This window comes from Anolis sagrei, chromosome 2 (assembly GCF_037176765.1).
Source record: "Anolis sagrei isolate rAnoSag1 chromosome 2, rAnoSag1.mat, whole genome shotgun sequence".
NCBI classification, from domain to species: Eukaryota; Metazoa; Chordata; class Lepidosauria; order Squamata; family Dactyloidae; genus Anolis; species Anolis sagrei.
This window is the reverse complement of record NC_090022.1, coordinates 183,438,686-183,461,935: the sequence shown is the minus strand read 5'-3', so window position 1 is coordinate 183,461,935 and position 23,250 is coordinate 183,438,686. Positions and strand designations below refer to the sequence as shown.

At 42.2% G+C, this 23,250-nt stretch overlaps 1 protein-coding gene across 1 annotated transcript; it reads left to right on the top strand.

The window, feature by feature from the left end:
• Positions 1 to 3,754: 3,754 nt before the first annotated feature.
• KRT8 (keratin 8) lies at positions 3,755 to 23,035 on the top strand. Its single transcript, XM_060763031.2, has 9 exons — positions 3,755 to 4,147; positions 9,835 to 10,043; positions 13,338 to 13,398; positions 13,493 to 13,588; positions 14,311 to 14,475; positions 17,354 to 17,479; positions 18,287 to 18,507; positions 18,788 to 18,843; positions 20,178 to 23,035. Exons 1-9 carry the CDS (start codon positions 3,833 to 3,835, stop codon positions 20,363 to 20,365), a joined length of 1,437 nt encoding a protein of 478 aa, XP_060619014.2. The 5' UTR covers positions 3,755 to 3,832; the 3' UTR covers positions 20,366 to 23,035.
• Positions 23,036 to 23,250: the final 215 nt, after the last annotated feature.

The window sequence follows — 23,250 nt, the reverse complement described above, 5'->3', positions numbered from 1 at the left end:
TTTCTCAGGGCCCTTCCAGGCAGGCCCTGTATCCCAGGATCAGATCCCAGGTTTTCTGCTTTAAACTGATTATATGAGTCCGCACTACCAGATAATCTGTGATAAACAGAAAACTTGGGACCAGATCCTGGGATATAAGGCCTGTCTGGAAGGGCCCTCAGTTGGACCATTTGTTCAATATGATAGATTTAGGCCCCTTCTACACTGCCATATAAAATCCAGATGATCTGCTTTGAACTGGATTATATGGCAGTTTAAAGCAGATAATGAAGAACGTATCTTCTGCCATGAACCATCACAAAGTTTAAGATCTTCAAGAGAGGCCCTGCTCTCGATCCCACCACTATTGCAAACATGGTTGGTGGGGATGAGAGACAGGGCCTTCTCAGCAGTGCCCCCTCCCCCGCCGCCGCTGCCTATGGAACGCCCTCCCTAGAGATATCAGATTGGCCACCTCCCTCTTGTCTTTTAGAAGGAAAATCAAGACCTGGTTATGGGACCAAGCGTTTGATTAGTGAGCAGCAAGTGGAAGAAGATCACACAACTTATAGCAATAAATTGACCCGGACTGGTTTTTGGATTTCGATTTTAATGGATGTGTCTTGTTTTAATTATTGTTTTAATTTTTTAATATTTTGATTGTACTGTGGTTGTTTTTATGATGCTAGCATCGTAGGATGCTTTTGTTAGGCCGCCCTTGGTTCAGGGGGAGAAGGGTGACGTATAAATATAGGAAATAAATAAATAAACAATACTTTGATAATCTGGATTATATGGCAGTATAGAAGTGGGGTTGATGTAATTTGATACCACTTTAACTGCCATGGCTCAGTGCTAGGAAATCCTGAAAGTTGTAGCATGATGAGGTACCAGAAGTCACTACAATTCTCATTATTCCATAACATTGAGCCATGTCAAGTAAACTTATGTCAAACTGCATTATTTCTACAGTGTAGATGCACCCGACCAATGTACATACTGATAGGATTGCCAGTCACAACAGGTCAAGAAAGATATCTTGGATAAAGGCATCTCAGGGCCCTTCCAGACAGGCCCTATATCCCAGGATCTGATCCCAGGTTTTCTGTTTATCCCAGATTATCTGGCAGTGCGGACTCATATAAACCAATTTAAAGCAGAAAACCTGGGATCATGTATGCCAGTCTTGAGCTCATTCTGTAGGATGCAGCCGTTGGAGTTAAAGCAGTGTTATGATTGTGTGTCACGTGAAGAAAACCATAAGAAGAAGGCCTTTGGCTTGATTCCTTTAAAAACCTTTATCTTTCGACTTTGAGGCTTTGTTTTGAAGATATGGTAATCCTTCCCTGTGTTTCACTGTGCTCTCTTGGTTGGCAAAATCAAATTGAAAACTCTTTTTTAAAAAACTTTTCTGTTGTTTCAGCATCCCAGTGTAATGAGAGCTGAGCTCTTCTGTTTCAGTACTTGGTTGAAAGGACAAGGGTCTCCGCAAAAAAAGGTTTGGACAACTGCTGCCCTCTTTGGGTCTCTGCCGAAAGGAGACACAATTGCAAAAAGAACGGCCATAAATCCACATAGTTGAAATGTGGGCAGCTGGGAGGATGGGAAGCAATCTGGCAACCTATCCAATGTGATAAAAAAGAACTATAGAGCATACCAGGTGTGTGTGAAAGAGAAATTGTACAACATTGTATATACGTTTGTGTGAAAATGAGAAAAATTGGGAGGTATCTTCCTCAAATGGAGTTGGTGTGGTGTAGGACTTGGAGGGTTGGACTGTGACGCCTTCTACACTGTCATATAATTCAGATTATTAAAGCAGATAATGCACATTATCTGCTCTGAATTGAATTGTATGAGTCTACATTGTCATATAATCCAGTTCAAAGCAGATAATCTGGATTTTATATGGCACTGTAGACGGAGTGTAAGGGCCCTTCCACACAGCCACATAACCCAGAATATTAAGGCAGAAAATCTTACAATATCTGTTTTGAACTAGGTTATCTGAGTCCACACAGCCATATATTCCAGTTCAAAGCAGAAAATGTAGGGTTTTATTCAGCTGTGTGGAAGAGCCATAGACTGACGACCCAGGCTGAATCTACACTGCCATATAATCCAGCTTCTGAATCCAGATCATCCGCCATGGCTCTATGTTATGGGATCAGGAAAGTTATAGTTTGACGAAGCCCTTTAGCCTTCTCTGCCAAAGCACGCTGGGGGCTTGCAAAACTACAACTTCTATTATTCTATAGCAGCAAAAGTGGGGTCAAACTACATTCATTATTATTTTTGTTGTTGTTTATGAATTTATATCCTGCTTTTCTCCTGCATCAGGGATTCAAAGCAGAATACTTTTTCTGCTTTGAACTAGAATACATAGCAGTGTGGATTCAGCTCAAAGCAGATATTGTGGATTATCTACCTTGATATTCTGGGTTATATGGCTGCGTGGAAGGGCCCTGAGTCCACACTGCCATATATTCTGGTTCAAAGCAGATCACGTGGGATTTTATTCAGATCCGTGGAAGGGGCTTGAGATAACCCAGGGCCCTTCCACACAGCCATATAACCCAGAATATCAAGGCAGAAAATCCCACATTATCTCAGTGTGGACTCAGATAACCCAGTTCAAAGCAGATATTGTGGGATTTTCTGCCTTGATATTCTGGATTTGGAGCTGTGTGGAAGGGCCCTCAGATAACCTAGTTCAAAGCAGATATTGTGGATTATCTACCTTGATATTCTCGGTTATATGGCTACGTGGAAGGGCCCCGACTCCACACTGCCATATAATCCAGTTCAAAGCAGATAATGTGGGATTTTATTCAGATCTGTGGAAGGGGCTTGAGATAACCCAGGGCCCTTCCATACAGCCCTATATCCCAGAATATCAAGGCAGAAAATCCCACATTATCTAAGTGTGGGCTCAGATAACCCAGTTCAAAGCAGATATTGTATTATTTTCTGCCTTGATATTCTGGGCTATATGGCTGTGTGGAAGGGCCCTCAGATAACCCAGTTCAAAGCAGACATTGTGGGATTTTCTGTCTGGATAATTCTGGGTTATGTGGCTGTGTGGAAGGGCCCTGCAATCATTGAAAGGGATGCTGATCCTTTCTGCTTTGATATTCTGGATTGGGGCTGTGTGGAAGGGCCCTTAGATAACCCATATAAAAAAGAATATATTGTGGGATTTTCTGTCTGGATTATTCTGAGTTATATGGTTGTGTGGAAGGGCCCTGAGATAACCCAGTTCAAAGCAGATATTGTGGGATTTTCTGCCTTGATATTCTGGATTTGGAGCTGTGTGGAAGGGCCCTCAGATAACCCATATAAAAGCAGATATTGTGGGATTTTCTGTCTGGATTATTCTGGGTTATATGGTTGTGTGGAAGGGCCCTCAGATAACCCATATAAAAGCAGATATTGTGGGATTTTTCTGCCTTGATATTCTGGCTTTGGGGCTGTGTGGAAGGGCCCTCAGATATCCCAGTTCAAAGCATTTATTGTGGATTTTTTTGCTTTGATATCCTGGGCTATGTGGCTGTGTGGAAAGGCCTAGAGGGGCGTTTTCCCTCCTCAGCTGAGGAAGAGTTAAAAGAGGCGCGAGAGTAAGGAAAACAGGTAAAAGGGGACGGGCGCCATTTTGTCCCCTCCTCGAGCTTCGCGCTCAGCCAATCAGGAGCCGCTTTTCGAGGGTTCCTCAGCGCTAAGCCACGCCCCTCCGGCCGCACCCTATAAAAAGGGCAGGCGGGGCGACCTCGCCTTCAGTCCTCTCCTGAGCGCGAAAGTAGTACCTAGTCGGTCTCCTCTACTTTGCCGTCTCCGCCACCACCACAGCAACAGCATGAAGCGCTCCTCGGTCCGCAGCTTCAGCAGCCGCTCTTACACCCCGAGCCCGGTGGTGGGGAGCTCCCGTATCAGCACCTCCTACGCCTCCTCCAGCTATGGAGGCAGCCGCCTGGGGAGTGGAGTCGGCTTCCGAGGGGCCTCCTCGGCCTCCCTCGGCGGAGGCGGCGGCGGCATCACAGCCGTCAGCGTCAACAAGAGCCTCCTGGCGCCCCTCAACTTGGAGATCGACCCCGCCATCCAGCAAATCCGGACCAGGGAGAAGGAGGAGATCAAGTCCCTCAACAACAAGTTCGCCAGCCTCATCGACAAGGTGAGCCCGACGCCCAGGGGGGGGGGGGGGGGTGGAATGCGCTTTTGACTCGGGAGGTGCAGATTCCCCTGCAGAAGCGGGTTTGGGGCCTCCCAGGACTCCCTCGCATTGAGCCTTTATTCAAGTGGGACCGAACCCCATTCATTCCCCAGTTGGTGCCAAATGTAATAGATTAAAATTAAAAAATAATGCTGGACATGAACAAGGTAGGATATAACTGGGACAGGATTTTCAAAGAGAGATGAGGGGACGCAGTCAATCCTAAATCAGGGTAAAGTGCATTTTGAGGGCATATTGCTGATAGTTTTCCTTATTCTGGGAAGGCACACTGGAACAACCTGGAATTGGACTACAGATCCCAGCCATCCTAGCAGGGAGTCAGTGATGGTGGGAGCTGCAGCCTGTATATATATAATACTTTATTTATATCTTGCCCCCTCTCCCTGAAGGGACTCAGGGCGGCTCACAATATTAAAATACAGTATACATACCTAATCCTCGAACAACCAAGACAAACAACATTCATTAGCTGACAAATCAGCAAATCATGATATCTAAACAAAATAAAACCATAATAAACATATAAAATAAACTTTGCTTTGGGGTGAGAAGGGCGACATATAAATATCGTAAATAATAAATCAATATATAAACTGGATGATGATTAAAACATGTTATACACCAGAAGCAAAAAAACCACCTCCTGTTGATAAAACAGTTAAAATCCAGTTAGTATTAGGATCAGTTAAAAACTCACTTAAGTTGTAGTTAACTGTTGTCAAAAGCCAGCTTCCATATCCATGTTTTTAGTTCCTTTCTAAAGGACATTAGAGTGGGAGCTCTTGCACACAGCCCTATAACCCAGAATATCAAGGTAGAAAATCCCACAATACCTGCTTTGAACTGGGTTATCTGTGTCCACACTGACATATATTCCAGTTCAAAGCAGAAAATGTAAGATTTTATTTAGCTGTGTGGAAGGGGCCTGGGATTTTTGAATGCTGCTGTTGAGAAAAAGCACAAAATGAGATCAGACTCAACAAGTTTCCAGTCAAAGCCAAATCCAGTCCAAGGTCAAGGAGCAAAAGAGGTGCTGTGTCCTGTTTTGGCTTTTTTATTTTTTGAGGAGTGTCATGTTTAGTTTTAATTGTTCTAAATAGTTTTATTTTAATTACGCACTATTCGCCCTTCTGCACATCCATATAACCCAGAATATTAAGGCAGATAATCCACAATATCTGCTTTGAACTGTATTATCATTTTTATGTTGTTTATTTTATTGCAATGTGTACTGTTACATTGTAGTTTGTTTGAGCTTGGCCCCATGTAAGCTGCTTTGAGTCCCCGTTGGGGAGATGGTGGTGGGGTATAAATAAAGTTTATTATTATTATCTGATTTCACACTGTCACATAATCCAGATATTTGCCCTAAAGGGACCTGATCCTGTCTAACCTTGGGAGCTAAGCAGGGTTGGTCTTGGTTAGTACTTGGCTGGGAGGTCAAAAAGCAAATCCATAGTTCTGTAGGTTGTATCTCAGAAACGGACTGGCAAAGCCAACTCTGAATATTCCTTGCTTAAGAAAAACTTATGAAATACATACAACCCCAATAAGTCAACCGACAGGAGACTCCAAGGCTGGTTTGGAGTTGGACTACAGATCTCAGCCATCCTAGCAGGGAGTCAGTGATGATGGGAGCTGCAGCCTGAAACCCATGCCAGTTGGATCTACACCACCCGATATCCTGGGATATAGGGCAGTGAAGATACTGCCTGAGTTTCTAGCTGCTTTAAAATGGAGGGCGGAGGGAGTTGGCCAAGCAAATGTGGAGTCATTCTTGAGTTAAACATGTTTGAAGTGTGCAGGGGATCTGGGACGTAGGTGGGATCTGGGAGACTTTGGTTCACTGCCTGGTGAGGAGATCGCCTTGGGTTAGAAAAGGTGGGGTTTCCAGGAAGATCCCTCCCAGGAAAAAGGTAAGTGCAGTCATACTCCCCCCCCCCCCCCCCCCAAGGAGTCTGATCCGAACTTTTTCTTGAGCGCCATCAAAGCTGTCTGGGGAGAGGAAAGCACCCACTAGTGGTGGGCGAAAGAAAGGACTGACCCTGCATCTTTATAGTGTGATTAGTCCCAGCTAGAGGAGACTCACAGAGCCCACTCAATTCAATGCAGCTGGGAAAGCTCATTGAGTTCAGGCCTCTCAGTTGAAAAGCTAAAGATATCCCTACATTGCCATTTGACCCCACTTCAAATGCTCAGTGCTGTTGGGATCCTGAGCATTCTAGTTTGGTAAGGCACAACAGCTCTTTGGCATAGAACGTGAAAGACCTTGTAAAAATACAACTCTCTCATTCCATGGCATTGAGGCATGGCCTTTAAAGTGGGGGCAAGCTGCATTGTAGATGCACTCAAAAGGTTTTCTATTGGTTACTCTCAGATCTATTGGGGGGGGGGGCATATTTATGACCATTCTATGCATTAAACAGTTCTGTTGGAGGCAAAGAGAGACATTTTTGTCACTGCTTCAGCAAATGACAGTTGAATGTCATGCCCCACAGTTGGGGTTAACTGGAAAGCTCCATATAGAATACTGGGATTTGCAGTTTAGGAAAGTGTTTTTAGAGTACTCGGCCAGAGAGCTCCAAGGTCTTATTAGACTGTAAAGCCCAAAACATTGCCATGGCCATGTTTTGGCCATTGCCCAAAGTCTCATCCCACCTTCCACCTTTTTTTTTTTTTTTTTTTTTTTTGCTGACACACTGGTCAAAGGTCCTAAGCAGTTTGGTTGGCACACAAACTAATGTGAGCCACTCAGGCAATAATTACGCCCAGAGATTTGGAAGGGTGTGTATGCATGCATGTATGTTCATGAGTGTACACTACTAATTTTCCTTCGACTCACTCATTTTCTTCTTTACTGTAAATTGTTTTCCTTGCTAAAGGCCTGGCTGGATTGGTACAGGTCCATTACAAAGTTTGATAAAGCTATTGTCTTAGACTACATTTCCTAGACTCCCAACCAACACTGGGGGATTTGGAAGATGTAGGCCTCCCCCATGACTTCACCAAACTTTGGAAGTAACCAGTAGCTTCATGCCAAACAGGAATTCCACTTGTATCCCTGCTATAAAGACCTGAATTAAGAGTGATTCAGACATCTGTTTCCTTGGTCTGGATAGGTACTCCCTTGCAGTTCATCATTCCAGTGCTTCTATACTAGCATTCTCCATACAGTATTGTATGTATAATATGGGGAGGAGGGGTATCTACACTGTAGAATTAATGCAGTCTGGCACCACTTTGCTGTGGCTCATGGTGTTGCAGTTTAGTGAGACACTGGCAATCTTGCAGAAGCTTTTGTAAAGCTCCCATGATCCTGTTAATTGAGCCATGGTAGTTAAAGTACTATCGAGCTGCATTATTTCTGCAGAGTAGATCCACCCTGAAATGCAGAAAAATGTCTGCTTTGGGCAGTGGAAATGCTTCTCTTTCGTGGATTTTGTAAAATGTTTTGGCTAACTGAGATGTAAGTCCCAACCCCAGTTAACAAAGCACAGGCTTGGAAAGGGCCAGATGGACCAGGCTTCTCCATGCCTGGTGGTAAGGAGCCCACAAAACATCCAAAAGAGAATGAATGTCTGAATAGAAATCTGGTCGATGTTCATGGCAGACTTGAGAATTTATTTATTTATTTCCTATATTTTTTCCCTGCCCTTCTCACCCCTGAGGGGGGACTCAGGGCGGCCTCACAAAAGCAACATCGTAAAAACAATCAGCAATACATTAAATATTAAACAGTAATTAAACAATTGATTAAAGCACACCTGTTAAAATCAGAATCCAGAATCCAAAGTCCAGCCCGGGTCAATTCATTGCCTTAAATCTTCTATCACTTGCTGTTATTACTAAAGTGAAGGTTGCTAAGAAGACAGTGTAGTGTGGGGAACGTGAGTGCAAGAGAGGTGGGGCTCCTCTGACCTTTTAACTACAATTCCTCTATTAAAAGGTGCATAGCCTTCAATTCTCAGGATCCCGCTTTAACCACAAAAGAGCCTGGGGCAAACACAACCAGGAACATTTTAGAGATCAGGTGTGGCACTTCCTTCTGTCCCATAGGGTGGCTCTGTGGTGCCATGAAAAACACATGTAGTTATTAATGCTATTAATATAATACAGAAGGGATAAGGGTTGCTCCTAATGTTCAGGTGTCATGCAGTACCTCTTGGGAGATTTTAACCAACCACTATAGCAGACATTGACAAACTTCAGCCCTCCAAATGTTTTGGACTTCAACTTCCACAGTTCCTACAGTTCCTAATAGCCAGTAAGCTGGCTGGGATTTCTGGGAGTTGAAGTCCAAAATACCCGGAGGGTCAAAGTTTGCCCATGCCTGCACTATAGCTTACAAGAAAATATTACTGGAACTGTTAAGTATTATCACACCCAACTCTTGTGTTTTCCGCCCTCCCCAAATATTTTTATCCTGCTATTCTCCGAATACAGGAACCATACATGGTACGCTGTGTCTTCATTAAAAAGTAGATTTTTTTCATGCCACTAAGGAAACATAGCCTTGTTGTGAACATGTATTTTTAACAGCCACTACAGTATTGCACGCCTCTTCTCAAATTAATACAGGGTTTGGTGATTTATGATTAGAAAGCACACTTTGTACAACCTGAGAGGCACTTTCTCCACCACTGTTGCCATGTGGTAGCGCTGCTACTGCAAATCTTGTCACCAATTACAAAACAGGTTTAAAGTTTTAGAATTGGCTAGGCGTGCTTCAAATTAAAACACTGTGCATACATCCATATGTTATTGATTTATTCATTTATTCTCCCAGGGTAGCTAACAATAATTATGACACAATACAAATTAAAACAATGGAAAATAAAACAGTGTAAATACATTGAAATATGAGCCTAAAATTATAAATCAATTAAACCCTTTGTGTCACACCCTTAAACATACAAATATTAAAGTACATTGTATGTGTGCATATGTTTACACACACCCTTAACCACATCCTATCATTGTCTTCTGGTTTTCTGTGATAGCTATAATTACTTGGGAATATATTATAGTTTAAGACAACCAAAGAAGGACTATTGTGTTAGTTGTTTTGAGAAAGTGGCTTTTGGGGGAGAGAAACTGTAGAGACCATGTTACTTGAATGATTTTGGCAACTATAGTCTCAAAGATAATTTCTCAAGCTCCAAAGTGGTGCATAAACCAACTATTCTTGATTCTTTCAAATAAGGATGACGGAATTTTGTGCTGCTTGAGAAACCTGTTTTGCCAGAGTCAACAGTTGCTTCAAAAATATCTGTATATTGTGGAGAAGCTAAACATCTCCCAGAAATCCATTATGTTTCCTGTCCCTAACCCAACCTTTGGTCCTCCCGTTGTTTTGGACTTCAACTTACAAAAATCCCAGCCCTTTTACCAGCTGTTGGGAATTGTGGGATCTGAAGTCCAAAACACCTGGAGGACCAAAGCTTGGGAAGCACTCCTCTAGGCTGTATTTCTTTCATAGCTTTGAGTTATGGGACTATTGTGTGTCCCTCTCCATGGTCTAGATATGAATGTCCTAATTCATTTGTTTCTAGTAGAAGCTTCACATTTTCAGGCCAAAATGGGACCTTTTCTTGCCAAATATGGACTTTTCTTTGTTCTCCCATCAGGTCCGCTTCCTGGAACAGCAGAATAAGATGCTAGATACCAAATGGAGCCTCCTGCAGAACCAGAAGATCACCCGAAGCAACATGGACAGTATGTTTGAGGCCTACATCAACAATTTGCGTCGGCAACTGGAAGGCTTGGGCCAGGAGAGGACCAGGCTGGATTCTGAGCTGGGCAACATGCAAGGCCTTGTAGAAGAATTCAAGTCTAAGTAAGTTGGGCAGGGGAACTGGAAGGCCACTTTATCTTATCTGAATAAATAGTACTCAACTAAGCTAAGCCTATCCTATCTGTAGATGTTCCATATCCACCCAGCAATCAGGTGTGGCATTGGCTTTCCTGAAAGTATTGCATTGCTTTGTTCTGATAAAGTCAAAGATATTTGTCCTTGTAGATTTTGGGGTCATTCCCAGCCTTCCCTTAAAATTGATTAGGCTTGTGTCACTTTCCCCCACAATGTTTTGTTCTTACCCTTATAGCTTGTTCAAAAGAGATGTAATTGAAAGGCATCAGATTCTAACCGACACTGGATGCTAAGCATGGATAGCCATGGGTTCATCCATGGATGGGAGAGCCTCAAATGGTGCTCCATGTTAAAATTCGGAGGAAGAAATTTGCAAAACAACTCTTGAGTATTTCTTGCCTTAAAACCCCTATGGAATTAATGGGGTCTTCATAAGTCAACAGGATTTGGAATATGGAATTTGAAGGTGTGCATACCCACACAACAGCCTTCATTTTAAAAGGTGTTTGAGGACAGACATATCATTCCACTCAGAAAAAATGGGAAAAAAGGAAAAACATCTCAGGCAAACTTATAAAACTGCAACTCAGCTGGAAGTAAAGACTTGTGGAACTCAACGGGACTTACTTCCTAAGAGGCAGGTTTATATTTTACTTGGCACTCATGCCTTTTAAATTATTTCCAGGCCTATGTTTGCACTGGAGATTTTGGAGAGATATTGGAAAATATATAACCCCAAACCTTAAATAAGCAGTACTGTTTTCCTTTGGAAGTCTTTGAGGAAAGGAAGGGAGGGCATTGCTGTAAAAAACCTGGAACGGCCCAGTCACAATTCCACACGTGGCAGCTTTGGGCCATGCCTGTTCTTCAGCCACTACTAAAAATATGAACTTGCTGTTCTCTTTGTACCCAGTAGGGTTACAGTTGCAGCCATGCGCCTGTAAGTTGGGTGAACTAACCTGTCTTACAACTGTCTGGACTATTTTTAAATGAGGCTGACGCACACAGGCAGTATGTGGAAACGTTCTCTTCAGCTAGAACAGGCAAGGTTTGGCCTTCTAGTTTTTGGGACTAAACCACCTGGTGTCTGTTACCATTACCCATGTTGAGTGGGGCTTCTGAGAGATGGAAGATAAAACATTTGGAAGGTCAAAAGGCTCCCTATTTCACTTTAAGAAAACGGGAGTATTATTAGTAGGGTTGTCAGCTTTTCTGAGATTTGGACTGGGGTGGAGAAGGTACCTATGAGTCCTAGAGAAGCAATGCGGGCTAAAGTAATGTTGCTGCACTTTAACCTCTTTTACATAAGTTAACCAACTGGGCTTAAGAGTGGAATTTATCTTGGTACTAGTGATGGGATGATGTACATGATGAAAGCAGATTAGCTGTTGAGGGTACAAACTTTCAAGGCACAGGTACCTCAAAGATAAGAGATGGTGATGAACTGTTATATTGACCTCAAGGAAGATGATAGCGATGTTTAGTGCTTTTGTCTGTTAGGTCCATCCTAAGTACTCACCAACACAAGATCGTTGTCTCTTGCCTTTCCCATATGCTTTCAAAATACCTTTATTGCATTTCCCCTCCAAATCACTTGCTATCTGCAGTGAAGAGGAATAAGGTAATAAAATGAGTCTGAAAGAATATGATTTAAAATAGAATGGTTTAAAATGAGCAAGATTACTGTGAAGGGTCTTGGGGGTGAGGTGGGGGATGGATTCCTGAACACCAAATCACAGACAAAAACTAAAATGCTGAAATGGAAAGTCACAGTCGGGCATTTTAGTTACCCTTTTCCAGATACCTAGATCCAGAGCTTGCAAAATGTATTGCTTCAAATTTCAACTTCCAAATCCCCCTCTCGCAATTCTCAAAGTTATAGTCCAAAAAAGAAAAACGTTGGGCCTTATGGGTCAAATTCCCATGCTCTCTCCAAATCTAGGCATCGTGTATTCTGTCTTTTAATGTACAACTGGAGTTGTATCTGTGAGTAGATGAGTTCTTTGTTGTTTTTACTTATTTGAAATAATTGTGACGTTTTTTAGCTTATTTTAATGTATTAAACATTTGTCCCACCATATATGCAGAAATCTCAGGGCTGGTTTACGGTGATAAAAGGACTTTACAGTACAGCCATTAAAGGAGTAAACTCGTATGTTTTTATGCAGCCACCTCTAATATTGTTTGGTCTGTAAACATGAATTGTGAGAGTACAGTTCTGTATAAATTGGTGAAAGTACAGTCAGTCCCATTGAACTCCCTGGCACTTCTGGAACCCCCGATTGTGCAGTGGGTTAAATCCTTGTGCTGGCAACACTGCTGACTGAAGGTCGGTGGTTCAAATCCAGGGAGCAAGGGAAGCCCCATCTGTCAGCTCCAGTTCCCCATGCGGAGACACGAGAGAAGTCTCCCACAAGGATGGTAAAACATCAAACATTCGGGCACTCCCTGGGCAGTGTCCTTGCAGATGATCAGTTCTCTCACACCAGAAGTGACTTGCAGCTTCTCAAGTCTCCCCTGACTCGAAAAAAACAAAATAAAACCTGGGACTTCTGGAAGGAAATGTCTTGGCTGCTGTGTAAGGTACGTTATAGTTCAGTAGGATTCTTAGGGTCTTATAGTTTGCTGATTCAGTCTACTCTAAAGGGCGGTAAAGTTCTTGAAGCTATGATTTAGTTTCATTCTTGTGGACCTTGCTCTCCTTGAATTCATGCTTTACATATTCTAAATGCTGTGACTTTTCTGTTTGTTCTGGGAACCTGCCCATGAAAATGCACCAACACTGATAAGCAGTGACATATTGAAACAGTGCATTATAGGAACTTTTAAAGCAGAAACAGTGGCTGGTGTGCGCATGTGGGAAAACAAGGCAGCTGCTTCATCATCATTTTCTTCTCTTGCCAATATAGCATTTTAAAAGCAATCCTTTGTAGAAGAGATAAGGTTCCTATGAATATAAGAACATTGTTTGTTTGTTACCCAGGGGTTTCCTTCCTTTTTGTTTTTCAATGCAGCAGCAGCTATTGCTTTAAACAAAACTTCTTTGGCTGTTGAGATTTGCTGTCATGCTTTTTCATGCCAGGAGGGAAATTCCCAAAAAAGGGAGAAAGGCTGCAATTCTACATAATGTGAGAATAAGCTCCACTGAATAGAAAACCATTCAGTCAGTTCAAGAGTGTATCTAGTCTAACCCTGGTACGAATGAAGTCTTGTTGGTTTGTTTCCTGTAAACTAATAATTTGTGTTCCTTTTTCCTAACAGGTATGAAGATGAAATCAACCACCGCACAGAGAGGGAAAATGATTTTGTCTTGCTGAAGAAGGTGAGCGAGAATGCACTTGTTCTTGCTGGCTAATTATTGGGAGGGCCTCATAGAGATTTTTATTATATTGGTGTTTTGGACTTTGTTCCCTTAGGATGTGGATGAAGCTTACATGAACAAGATCGAGCTGGAATCCCGCCTGGAAAGCCTAACCGATGAGATCAATTTCCTGAGACAATTGCACGAAGAGGTAAGCCTTGTCTTTTCAAAATCCGGTCTCCTAAAACCTATGAATGGAGCCATCGAAGCAAAGAACAAGGTGGCACCTGCCATTCTCTTGTTCCACGTACAAAAGCTGACTAGTCCAGATTTTGAATCTTCATTGAGCATTGAGAATGAGGGCAGATGAATATTTATGGTACAGATAACTCTTTGGATTTCTCCAGATTTCACAAGTCCACTCAAGAATTATACGTTTAATGTTCGTGTTCAATCAAATCATAGACCTAATTGTAATTTTGTAAAAGCAAATTAATTATACAGCTTTTGTGTTCCCATTGTGCAAAGAAGGCTTCCTTGCAAGAAGTGTAATATTGCCTTTGTATTCCTTGCCGCTCAGGTTAGCACTGTCTCTTATTAGGCAGCATGTTACTAGGTGTGTAGTCCCTGTTTGGCAACATGCTTTGCTTTGCTTATTAGTGCTCAGCTCTTGGAAAGTTTGCTTTAACCACTAATAAGAAGGCCCTGGAAAATTCAGTGAAGATGTATTTGGGGTGACAGAGAAAGGAATGGCTGAAGTTGGATCTTAGTGGGTGAAACATTCTGGAGATCTGACATTAGGAGAGACGTCAAGTCTCTAAGTCTCATCTCTTGTGTCAGATATGTTTTGAGACTACTGTTGGTTCCTTTGGGCACCTAGCTTCTTGGTGGTGACTGTTCAGAATTTGGGATTCTCTCTTGCCTTCAATGCAGGAACTGCGTGTCCTGCAGTCTCAGATCAACGACACCTCCGTGATCCTGTCCATGGACAACAATCGCAGCCTGGACTTGGATGGCATCATTGCTGAAGTCAAAGCACAGTACGAAGAAGTGGCTGCCAGGAGCCGGGCCGAGGCAGAGAGCACCTACAAGACCAAGGTGAGCTCCTTCTCCCTACCCCCTCCACCCATTGTTTCTCAAAGTGAACGGGATGTACTGATGCAGGTTGCCACCCATTCTGATTCTTATGGATGTGGTTTTTCGAACACTCTCCATCATAACCCTAATATTACTTTTCAGAATTTGGAGGCATACCTTTTTTTGAAATTGTAGCCCAAAGGCAATGTTTCCAAATAAATTCACTTTTTTATTGGTCATTTTAGTTATTCATGATTTGAAATGCCACCCCGTTGTCCGTAAGGAATCATAGATTAAATCTGTTTACTAAATCTGTAGTGGGTAGATTGTAGAGGACCTTCCTCGCAAGCGCGACTGGTGGGGATGAGAGAGGTCCTTTTTAGTGGTGGCCCCCTCTGGCTAAGGAAGAGTGACTGGTGAGGACAAGAGACAGGGCCTTCTCAGCAGTGGCCCCTTGGCTATGGAACTGCTCCCCCAATGTAATTAGATCAGCCCCTCCCTCCTGACATTCAGGAAGAGAGTAAAAACATGGTTATGTGACCAAGCTTTTGGATAGCAAAGCTTGTAGTGCAATAAGATAATAAGAAATAGTGAATGGACCAATGGAGTGACTACAGACTTGATTTTGGATGGCGTGATTTTAATAACTGTTTTAAATCATCTTATTGGTGGGTTTTAATATAAATGTTATATTATTGATTCATTTTTTATGCTTTATGTCTAAATGTTCTTTTACGTTTATGTTTTAATTTGTTTAGGTTAATTTATAGTTATATGTTATTGTCTTGCTATTTTTTTGGTTTTCACATGTATGTACAGTATTGAATTTTGCCTTTATAATGTTGGAAACCGCTTTGAGTTCCCTCGGGGAGAAAAGCAGTATATAAATGTAGTAAATAAATAAATTGCTGCATCATTACTCCCCCTTGATGAGATGTGGTCAGTGACACTGGTTGTTCTCATAGCAGTGTAGAAGTAAAATGATTTTTTTTCCAAAGAGGAGAAAAAGTTAAACCCTGAATGACCAAGAAACTTGAAACTGATGATTTGGTTTAAGCAGAGGTAACAAATGGCATGATGAAACATTGTTAAACCCATAGCCAGGTGAACATTCTTAGTATCACTGCCATGATAACCTCAATGGAAACTGCTGGGGGGGGGATTTCACCCTGGTCTCAGACAGTTCCTAAATTTCAATTTGCAGAAGGGGAAACCTTTACCTTCTAATCTTTATGAAAATCTGTACTTGCGTGGGCCAGATTTACATGCTTGTGCAACCCCCAGACTGTTCACCTTAGTCGCTGTTGGATGCAGATGGAAGAACTATTACAGTGCCTTAATCTGTTATCTTGGTGAACTGTAACCCTCGAAAGGGTTGGGCAGAACTACCGTTTGACATCTATCATGCTAATTGTTGGGACTTGGCCCAGAGCACTCTGCTTGGGGCATTCCATAGAGCCAATACATTATCTCAGTGACAGCAGTCTTGTGTTAGTGTTCTCTTTGTGTTCTGGATGCAGAAAGGCAGGGCTGAGAAATATTGACTTGCCTGGGGCCATTGGAGAAAATTAGTAGCTAAATTGAAATTTAGGAAGTACTTCCTCGATTACGACTCATTTCCATTCCAGTATACCAACTCTTTTTTCAAAGGGACGGAAATGATGGTAAGACTGCACACAGAGATGCTTATTAGATTTGCACTGCATCTTTTCGTGGTAATTTGGAGAACAGCTGCACTGAAGCAGATTTAACTAGGAGGAGGAGGAAAGGAGACTTGGTTTTTGTTCAAGCAGTTTGCCTCATCCCTTGTCATTGATTTAACTTTGGGTTCATATGTGCTGCCCAGATTCACCTCCCTGTGTCAGTAGTTCTCAACTTCTTGTCCTAAGGGTACTTTGGACTCTAGTACTCCAAAGCCCCTGTTGGCATGGGTTGTGGGAGATGAAGTCATTATACAAAGGGCTACAGGACTCCAGGTTGAAAACGATCTACAGGACTCCAGGTTGAAAACCTGCATTCTGAAGCACACTCTTTCTCTGTGGAACTTTATCTGTTACATTGCCCTTTGTATAATGACCCTGGAAACAATCTTCTGTAAGCCTTTTTGGAAGAAAGAGCAGCATGGCAACAGTCAGCGGTTATCTGTGACTTGTTAGTGGATTATTCCAAAAATATAGCATTAAAAGTTGTCACATTTACAGTCGCAGCCCAAAAAAAAACGAGCTAAATTAGTAAAGTCCACAGTGGAGGCTAGAAATAGAAATGGAGATAGTTTGGGATGATACAAATCAGACACTTGTTATTATGTCACTGCTACTGTAATTTTAAAGAGCCAGTATAGGGAGTAAGTTTTAATGTTTATATTGGAAACATATGAACCCAAAGTTAAATCAAAGACAAGGGATTTCTTATTATACTTTTAAAGGTTTTATATTATATATTGTCATATCCTATGGCTGGGACAAAAAAATCATTCATTCAAAATTCATTCTCTGCAGAAGAGGTTTCCATTGTTAATGAATGAGAGAGAATGAGACTTTGTATCTATTTTCCTATACCTGTTGCTGGTCTGTAGTCAGCTCTGGGGAATGTAAGACACTGTAGTTGTTGTTGAATCCCTTTTCCAACAAATCTTGTCAGCCTGACCAACGATGAAGCACAATGGGAGTGGTGGATCATCTACATCTAAAGCGACAAAAGCTCCCCACCCCATTTGCCCTCTATGTAATTCATAAAAGGCATAATAACAGAGAGACGGCATTTTCTATGCAAGTCTGCAAAGGCATTCATTTGTTGCTCTCTGTCATTTTCCAGCTCCAGTCTTGATTGCTGGCTACCATCTCATAAGGTTTTCCTAATGTGCATGCAACATTTTTCTCCTTTTTTCTCCATTCTGTAGTATGAAGAGCTCCAGACTGTGGCAGGCAAACATGGCGATGACCTCCGCCTCACCAAGAATGAAATCAATGAGCTCAACAGGCTCATCACCCGGATACAGTCGGAAATCGATGGGCTGAAAGGCCAGGTTAGGAAACAGTGACTCAACACTGGGAAGCTTGTTTGTGATGGATGCAGCAGCACCTGTATTAACAGCACTCTTAAATGCTTATTTAAACAAAAGGGACAGGTCCCTGCATAATGCATAATCTGCATTTTGATAGTAGCAAAGAAGGACGAGGGGTAGGGAAACAGACAGGCAAGGGATGAATGTGACATTAATAGATTTGGTTACCATTGGCTTTGAGAGTCACAATGGGGTCTGGCTCAGGCATGGGCAAACTTTGGCTGTTAGGAATTGTGGGAGTTGAAGTCCAAAACATCTGGAGGGCCAGAGTTTGCTCATACCAAGTCTAGCTGGTACATTATTCTGGAGTCCAGTAATCTGGGGTGTGTGTGAAAAAGCAGACAAACAAACCTAAAAACAACAGAATATGTAAAACACTAAACAAAATATGAAAAAGCATAGCTGTCCTGAGTCCCCGTTGGGGGAGGTGGTGGCGGGGTATAAATAAAGTTTATTATAGACCTTTCCCTTCACCCAGAAAAAAGCCACACACATACTTCAGTGTTGTATTAGTTGTAGCCAGTATATTTCCAGCAGTCTGTAAATTTCTGATGGCAGAAAAAGACAGTACACACCTTTTCTAGTTCGCACAGCTCAAAAATAATTACCTTGTCATACCTCCCATCCACTGTATCTTATTCAGCTTGGAGAAGTTACTTTTTCAGGCTACAACTCTCCTAATCTCCCATCTATCTTGCTTAAAGGAAGAATTCTGGGAGGCGCAGTCCCAAAATTAACTTTCTTCTACACTTTGCCTCTCCTACATAGCGTGCCAACCTGGAAGCTGCCATTGCAGAAGCAGAGGAACGCGGGGAGCTGGCCGTGAAAGATGCCACGGCCAAACTGTCTGAGCTGGAGGCTGCCCTCCAAAGAGCCAAGCAGGACATGGCCCGGCAGCTGCGGGAATACCAGGAACTGATGAATGTCAAGTTGGCCTTGGACATTGAGATTGCCACCTACAGGAAGCTGCTGGAAGGAGAGGAGAGCCGGTGGGTGATGGTCAGGCTTAGAAAGTTTCCCTCTTTGCACAAGAATTTCCAGACTCTTGTTCACATTTCAATGCTTTTGTAAGTTAAGAAAACTTGGCCTCCAGGTAATTGCACTCTGTGGCATATGCTGCAGTTAGGACACGTTTGCTGGGACATTGAGATGAACTGACTTTGCTCTTTGCTTGCTGTTGTTTATTTCTAGTACTTAGATTTTATCTCTGTCTTTTCTGTAACTGCAATGCTGATTGGATATTTTTATTTTGTCTTCTCTCCTGCCTAGGTTGGAGTCAGGAATGCAGAACCTAAGCATTCAGACCAAAACAACTGGTTATTCTGGTAAGCATGTTTAGCACTTGATTGGTAAAGAGCCACAGAACTGTTTTTAAGTTTGAAAAAAGAGGGGGGTATAGTTACCCCCCCCCCCCAGGCCCTTCAGTTTTGTGTTTAACATTGTTCAACAAACACTTATAAAGTCTTCTGTTTGCATGCATGCATGCACACACACACACACACATATACAAACACAAACATGTACACATACATGTTCCAGGGAAGTCTTATGTGGTTCAGTACCTGCTAGTAGCTTAGTTTTTAAATCCCCAATAACTCAGCCAGAATGGCAACATATCAATGGGGAAAAAACAAATGCCATACTCTAGCAAGTGTAAAAAGTGTTTTTCTCCAGTAGATTACCAATTTGTTTTATTGTTGATGATGTTTTTGCTTTTTTATCGCTTGTCCTTTTAATTGCCATATTTATTTGATTCTAATGCACTACCTTATTTGGCCCCACCTTAGAAATTTTCAAGAGGGATCTCAAAACCTGGCTCTTCCGATGCGCTTTTGGAGAGTAGCCATATTATCATACACAGTTGCTCCTCAACGGTTTTTGTCCCCAGAGTATATTTCTCCACCTGTATGAAGGTCTATATTTATGACCCCGTTCCTTTACGATGGATGTTTGTCTCTGCCGTTATGAGTATAGGGCAGGCATGGGCAATCTTTGACCCTCCAGGTGTTTTGGTAGGGATTTCTGGGAGTTGAAGTCCAAAATACCTGGAGGGGAAAAGTTTGCCCATACCTAGTACAGCAGGCATGGGCAAACTTTGGCCCTCCAGGTGTTTTGGATGTCGACTCCCAAAATTCCAGGCCTTGGTTCCCATCCCCCGTCCCCCCCTCCCCGCCACTTAAGTAACTGAGGGGAGAAAGGAAGGGGCCTGAGGCCAGGAATTGTGGGATTTGAAGTCCAAAACACCCGGAGAGCTGAAGTTTGCCAGTGCCTGTAGTATAAGGCAAAATGAAGAGGAAGTCATTAGAATGAGAGCCTGAAATTGCATATAAAATGAATGGAGAACTTAATGTTGGTCAACAAGTTTCTAGCCATTATGGTGTGGGGTGATGGAAATTGCAGTACCATTTAAAAGACTAAAAGGTTCTCCACCTCTGTCCTAGATCAAGATCCTATCTTTGAGCCTTAGCCAAATGATAGATAGATAGGCTCAGCTAAAATTAGAAAAATGAATAAGAAAATACATGTGGATCTTACTTCAAGAGTGGCATCTTCTGCCGGTTTTTATCTGGTGTTTTTTTGTTTTTTGTTTTGCTGCACCAGGTATTGTGATGTAGAAAACACTGTTCTGTGTCCAATGGGTTTTCTCTATCCCATCCAGGTGGTCTGAGCAGTGGATATGGTAGCTATGGGAGTGGATTCAGCACGTACTCAAGCGGTGGATACTCCATGAATTCCTCTCCCCTGGAGAGCTCAGTAGTAACCAAGTCGAAAGCCATTGTCATCAAGAAGATCGAGACCCGAGATGGGAAGCTGGTGTCCGAATCCTCAGATGTGCTGTCTAACTGAAGTTGCTGTTGGCTTCCATTTTGGTGTGCCTTAATCCAATGAGCCTACCTTATAGTAGCTAGGCTGGGGGGTCAATGGGAGAAATGGGATGAGGTCAGGCGGGGAGGGTGGTGAAATTACTTCTCTATATTTTTGTGTAGGACAGGATTTGTGGGGGACTTTGTAGCCCACCGGATGTTGTTGGATAACAGCTCCCATCACCCCGATTGTTGGTTGTGCTACCTGGGGCTTATGGGAGCTGGAATCTGGGAACATCTGGGAGGCTTTAGTTTCTCCCAGAGCGGCCCTAGGACATCAGATCCCACACAATACTGTGGTAGTCTCAATTCCAGCCAGTCTGCTGCTTTTTCCTCACCAGTCAGTGGTCAATCCATGCTGACCGAGTTTTTGTCTCCTTGCCTTTGAAGGTTGTTTACCTCATAACTTCTTTTTTCTGGGCACCACTTTTGGCTACCTGAGGATTGGCACTCAAGAGCTGTGAGTGCTGTTTGTATATATCAGGGATGGACAATCTCTAGGCCTCCATTATGCCAGGCAGGCTAGGGCTGATGGGAGTTGTTGGCCAAAAACTTGGAGGAGGCAAACTTGCACATCCCTGGTATATGTGACTCCGAATCCCTTTCTAGTCTTTCCTTCCTCCTCCTCTACGAAAGCAAAGTGATCAGTGTTTTACTGCTCACTGATGCAACTTCTTTCTCAGCCTGTAGGCATTCTAACTTCATTGCCACTGTCTGGGAGAGGAGAGCTGCTCTTGCATCTTAACACTATGAAGTAAAAGGAAAACTTTTCCTAGGATGCCAAAGATACCATAGTAGCCTTCTAATACCCTTATGGTAGCTGAGCCCCCATTTTTGCCCCTATCTCATGTTGTTAGGTAAAGTGCTTTTTAAGGCATCAAAATTCTTCAGATGAATACTGGTAGTCCTTCTGCAGGACAAAGAAGTGCCTTAGATGAAGTACTTTGATACCACCTCCTTCTTGCCTTCACATGACAAAACTGTCTTCTGTCTGTCCGTTGCCTTTTCTGAATAGTGGTCAGAATCCTATATCATTGACTCATGTTACAACACTTTACATATACATGGCTATGTAGCAGAGACACTGAGAAATCATGTTGGTGAATTGCAGAGATATGTATCAGGACACACGCAAGGGTATTCAATGTAAATTGGTCCAGTTCTATATTGGTCACTTTGCTAGGTCTGCATCATAGTAATGTAACAGCAGTCCTCTACTGGGTATGGAATTATGAAACTATCCACTTCAGCATATATAGCTCCATATATGAAGACCTGGGTCCAAAATACAATTCAAGTGAACATCCTTAGGAAGAATAATGTAACCTTGGTATGGGTAGAATTTGAATTAATTTTGCCATTATTGATCTTCACGAGAAGTCCTTCAGAAGTCTTTTCAACAGACCCAAGAAGTTTGGGGCTGGATTTTCCCAACTTTTTAGTTGCTGTTGGATGCTTCTCCGTTGATGTTTCTGGTGCTACCAATCAAAATTACATTTTGCGATTGTGAAGTCTAATAAAAGAGATGGCTGGAAAATGTGGGAAAGGCTGCAAGTGGGAGATACTCTTGACTAGACCATCTACAAAATATTGATGTTTCTTGCTTTAATGGAATTATGGGATGTGGGTCAGGCTGTCCATCTTTAGAGAGTAAAATTGTATAAGCCACGAATTCACTCTGGAGGAAATCTGTAGTCTAGATTTCTGCCCTATCACTACTGTGACTATGAGAGAGTAACATCATACAATATAGATTATAGGTTCCCAACCTTTGGGTTTCCAGGTGTTTTGGACTTCAACTCGCAGAAATCCTAGCCAGCTTACCAGTGGTTAGGAACTGGGAGCTGAAGTCCAAAACACTGGGAAGTCCAAAGGTTGGGAACCACTGGTATAGATTCTCAGGCAGCTCCTTTCTAGATTTTTTAAAATAACGGGTCAGATTCCCAAAATTTAGTGGGACGTGCCTCAATAAAAGGCAAGCACAGCTTACAGTTTGAAAGGCAACATGTTTTTCAGGTCTCCAAACAAAGACTTGGCAATAAGTCACACACACATACACATTTCATGGCATTGGTGCATTAATTGGTCAAATTAAGTATCAATTTCATTTTGTTTTTAATAAGAATTTAGTAATACTTGCAAACCTTTGTATTCAGAAAAAAGTGCAGTATGGAGCAAAACTGGCAATTTTTCCTATTCTTGCTAGGAGTAGTGCTGTCCCTTTTTAGACAGAAAAAGAAAGCTTGATGCTAATCTGTTTTCTTAGATAGACAAGTGGAGAACTTTTATCCCTCTGCTTGTTTTGAACTACAATTCCCAGTTATTCTGGGCATGAGATCAGAGTTCTAAGCCAAAAGGCTCCCCACTGTTTGTTTTAGGGCTCCATAAGTAGAAATGGGTTATGGAATGATATAAGTTCATATGCTAATGAGTTTTGAGAGTCTGCCTCAGTACTGTCCTCCTGCCCGCCATTTTTGGTATAGAAGTATGCTTAGGTCAAAGCTTCAATCTTAACTGTGAACAAAGGTTTTGTCCTGAAGGAGGTGGAAATCAAGCCTCATCATTCTTCAGGGTCGGCAGGAGCATAAAGCAAAACCATCTGTGAATTATCTTTTAAAAACACTTTTGAAATAAAAGACTGTTCTCTCTTGAACACTGTTGTAAGAGATTCCTTATCTTGTGAAATTGTATGTCTTCTGTGAGATAAAGTTCATAATGGTCAAAGAATGAAACACTGGATTACTTATTAAAATAAGCCTACTTATTAAAATAAGTCCAGATCTTCAGTAGCAGTTACATAGTCATAACCTAGAGGTATGTTCTTGTCATGATTTCATATTCACAAATATGCATAAACGAGGGGTGAAG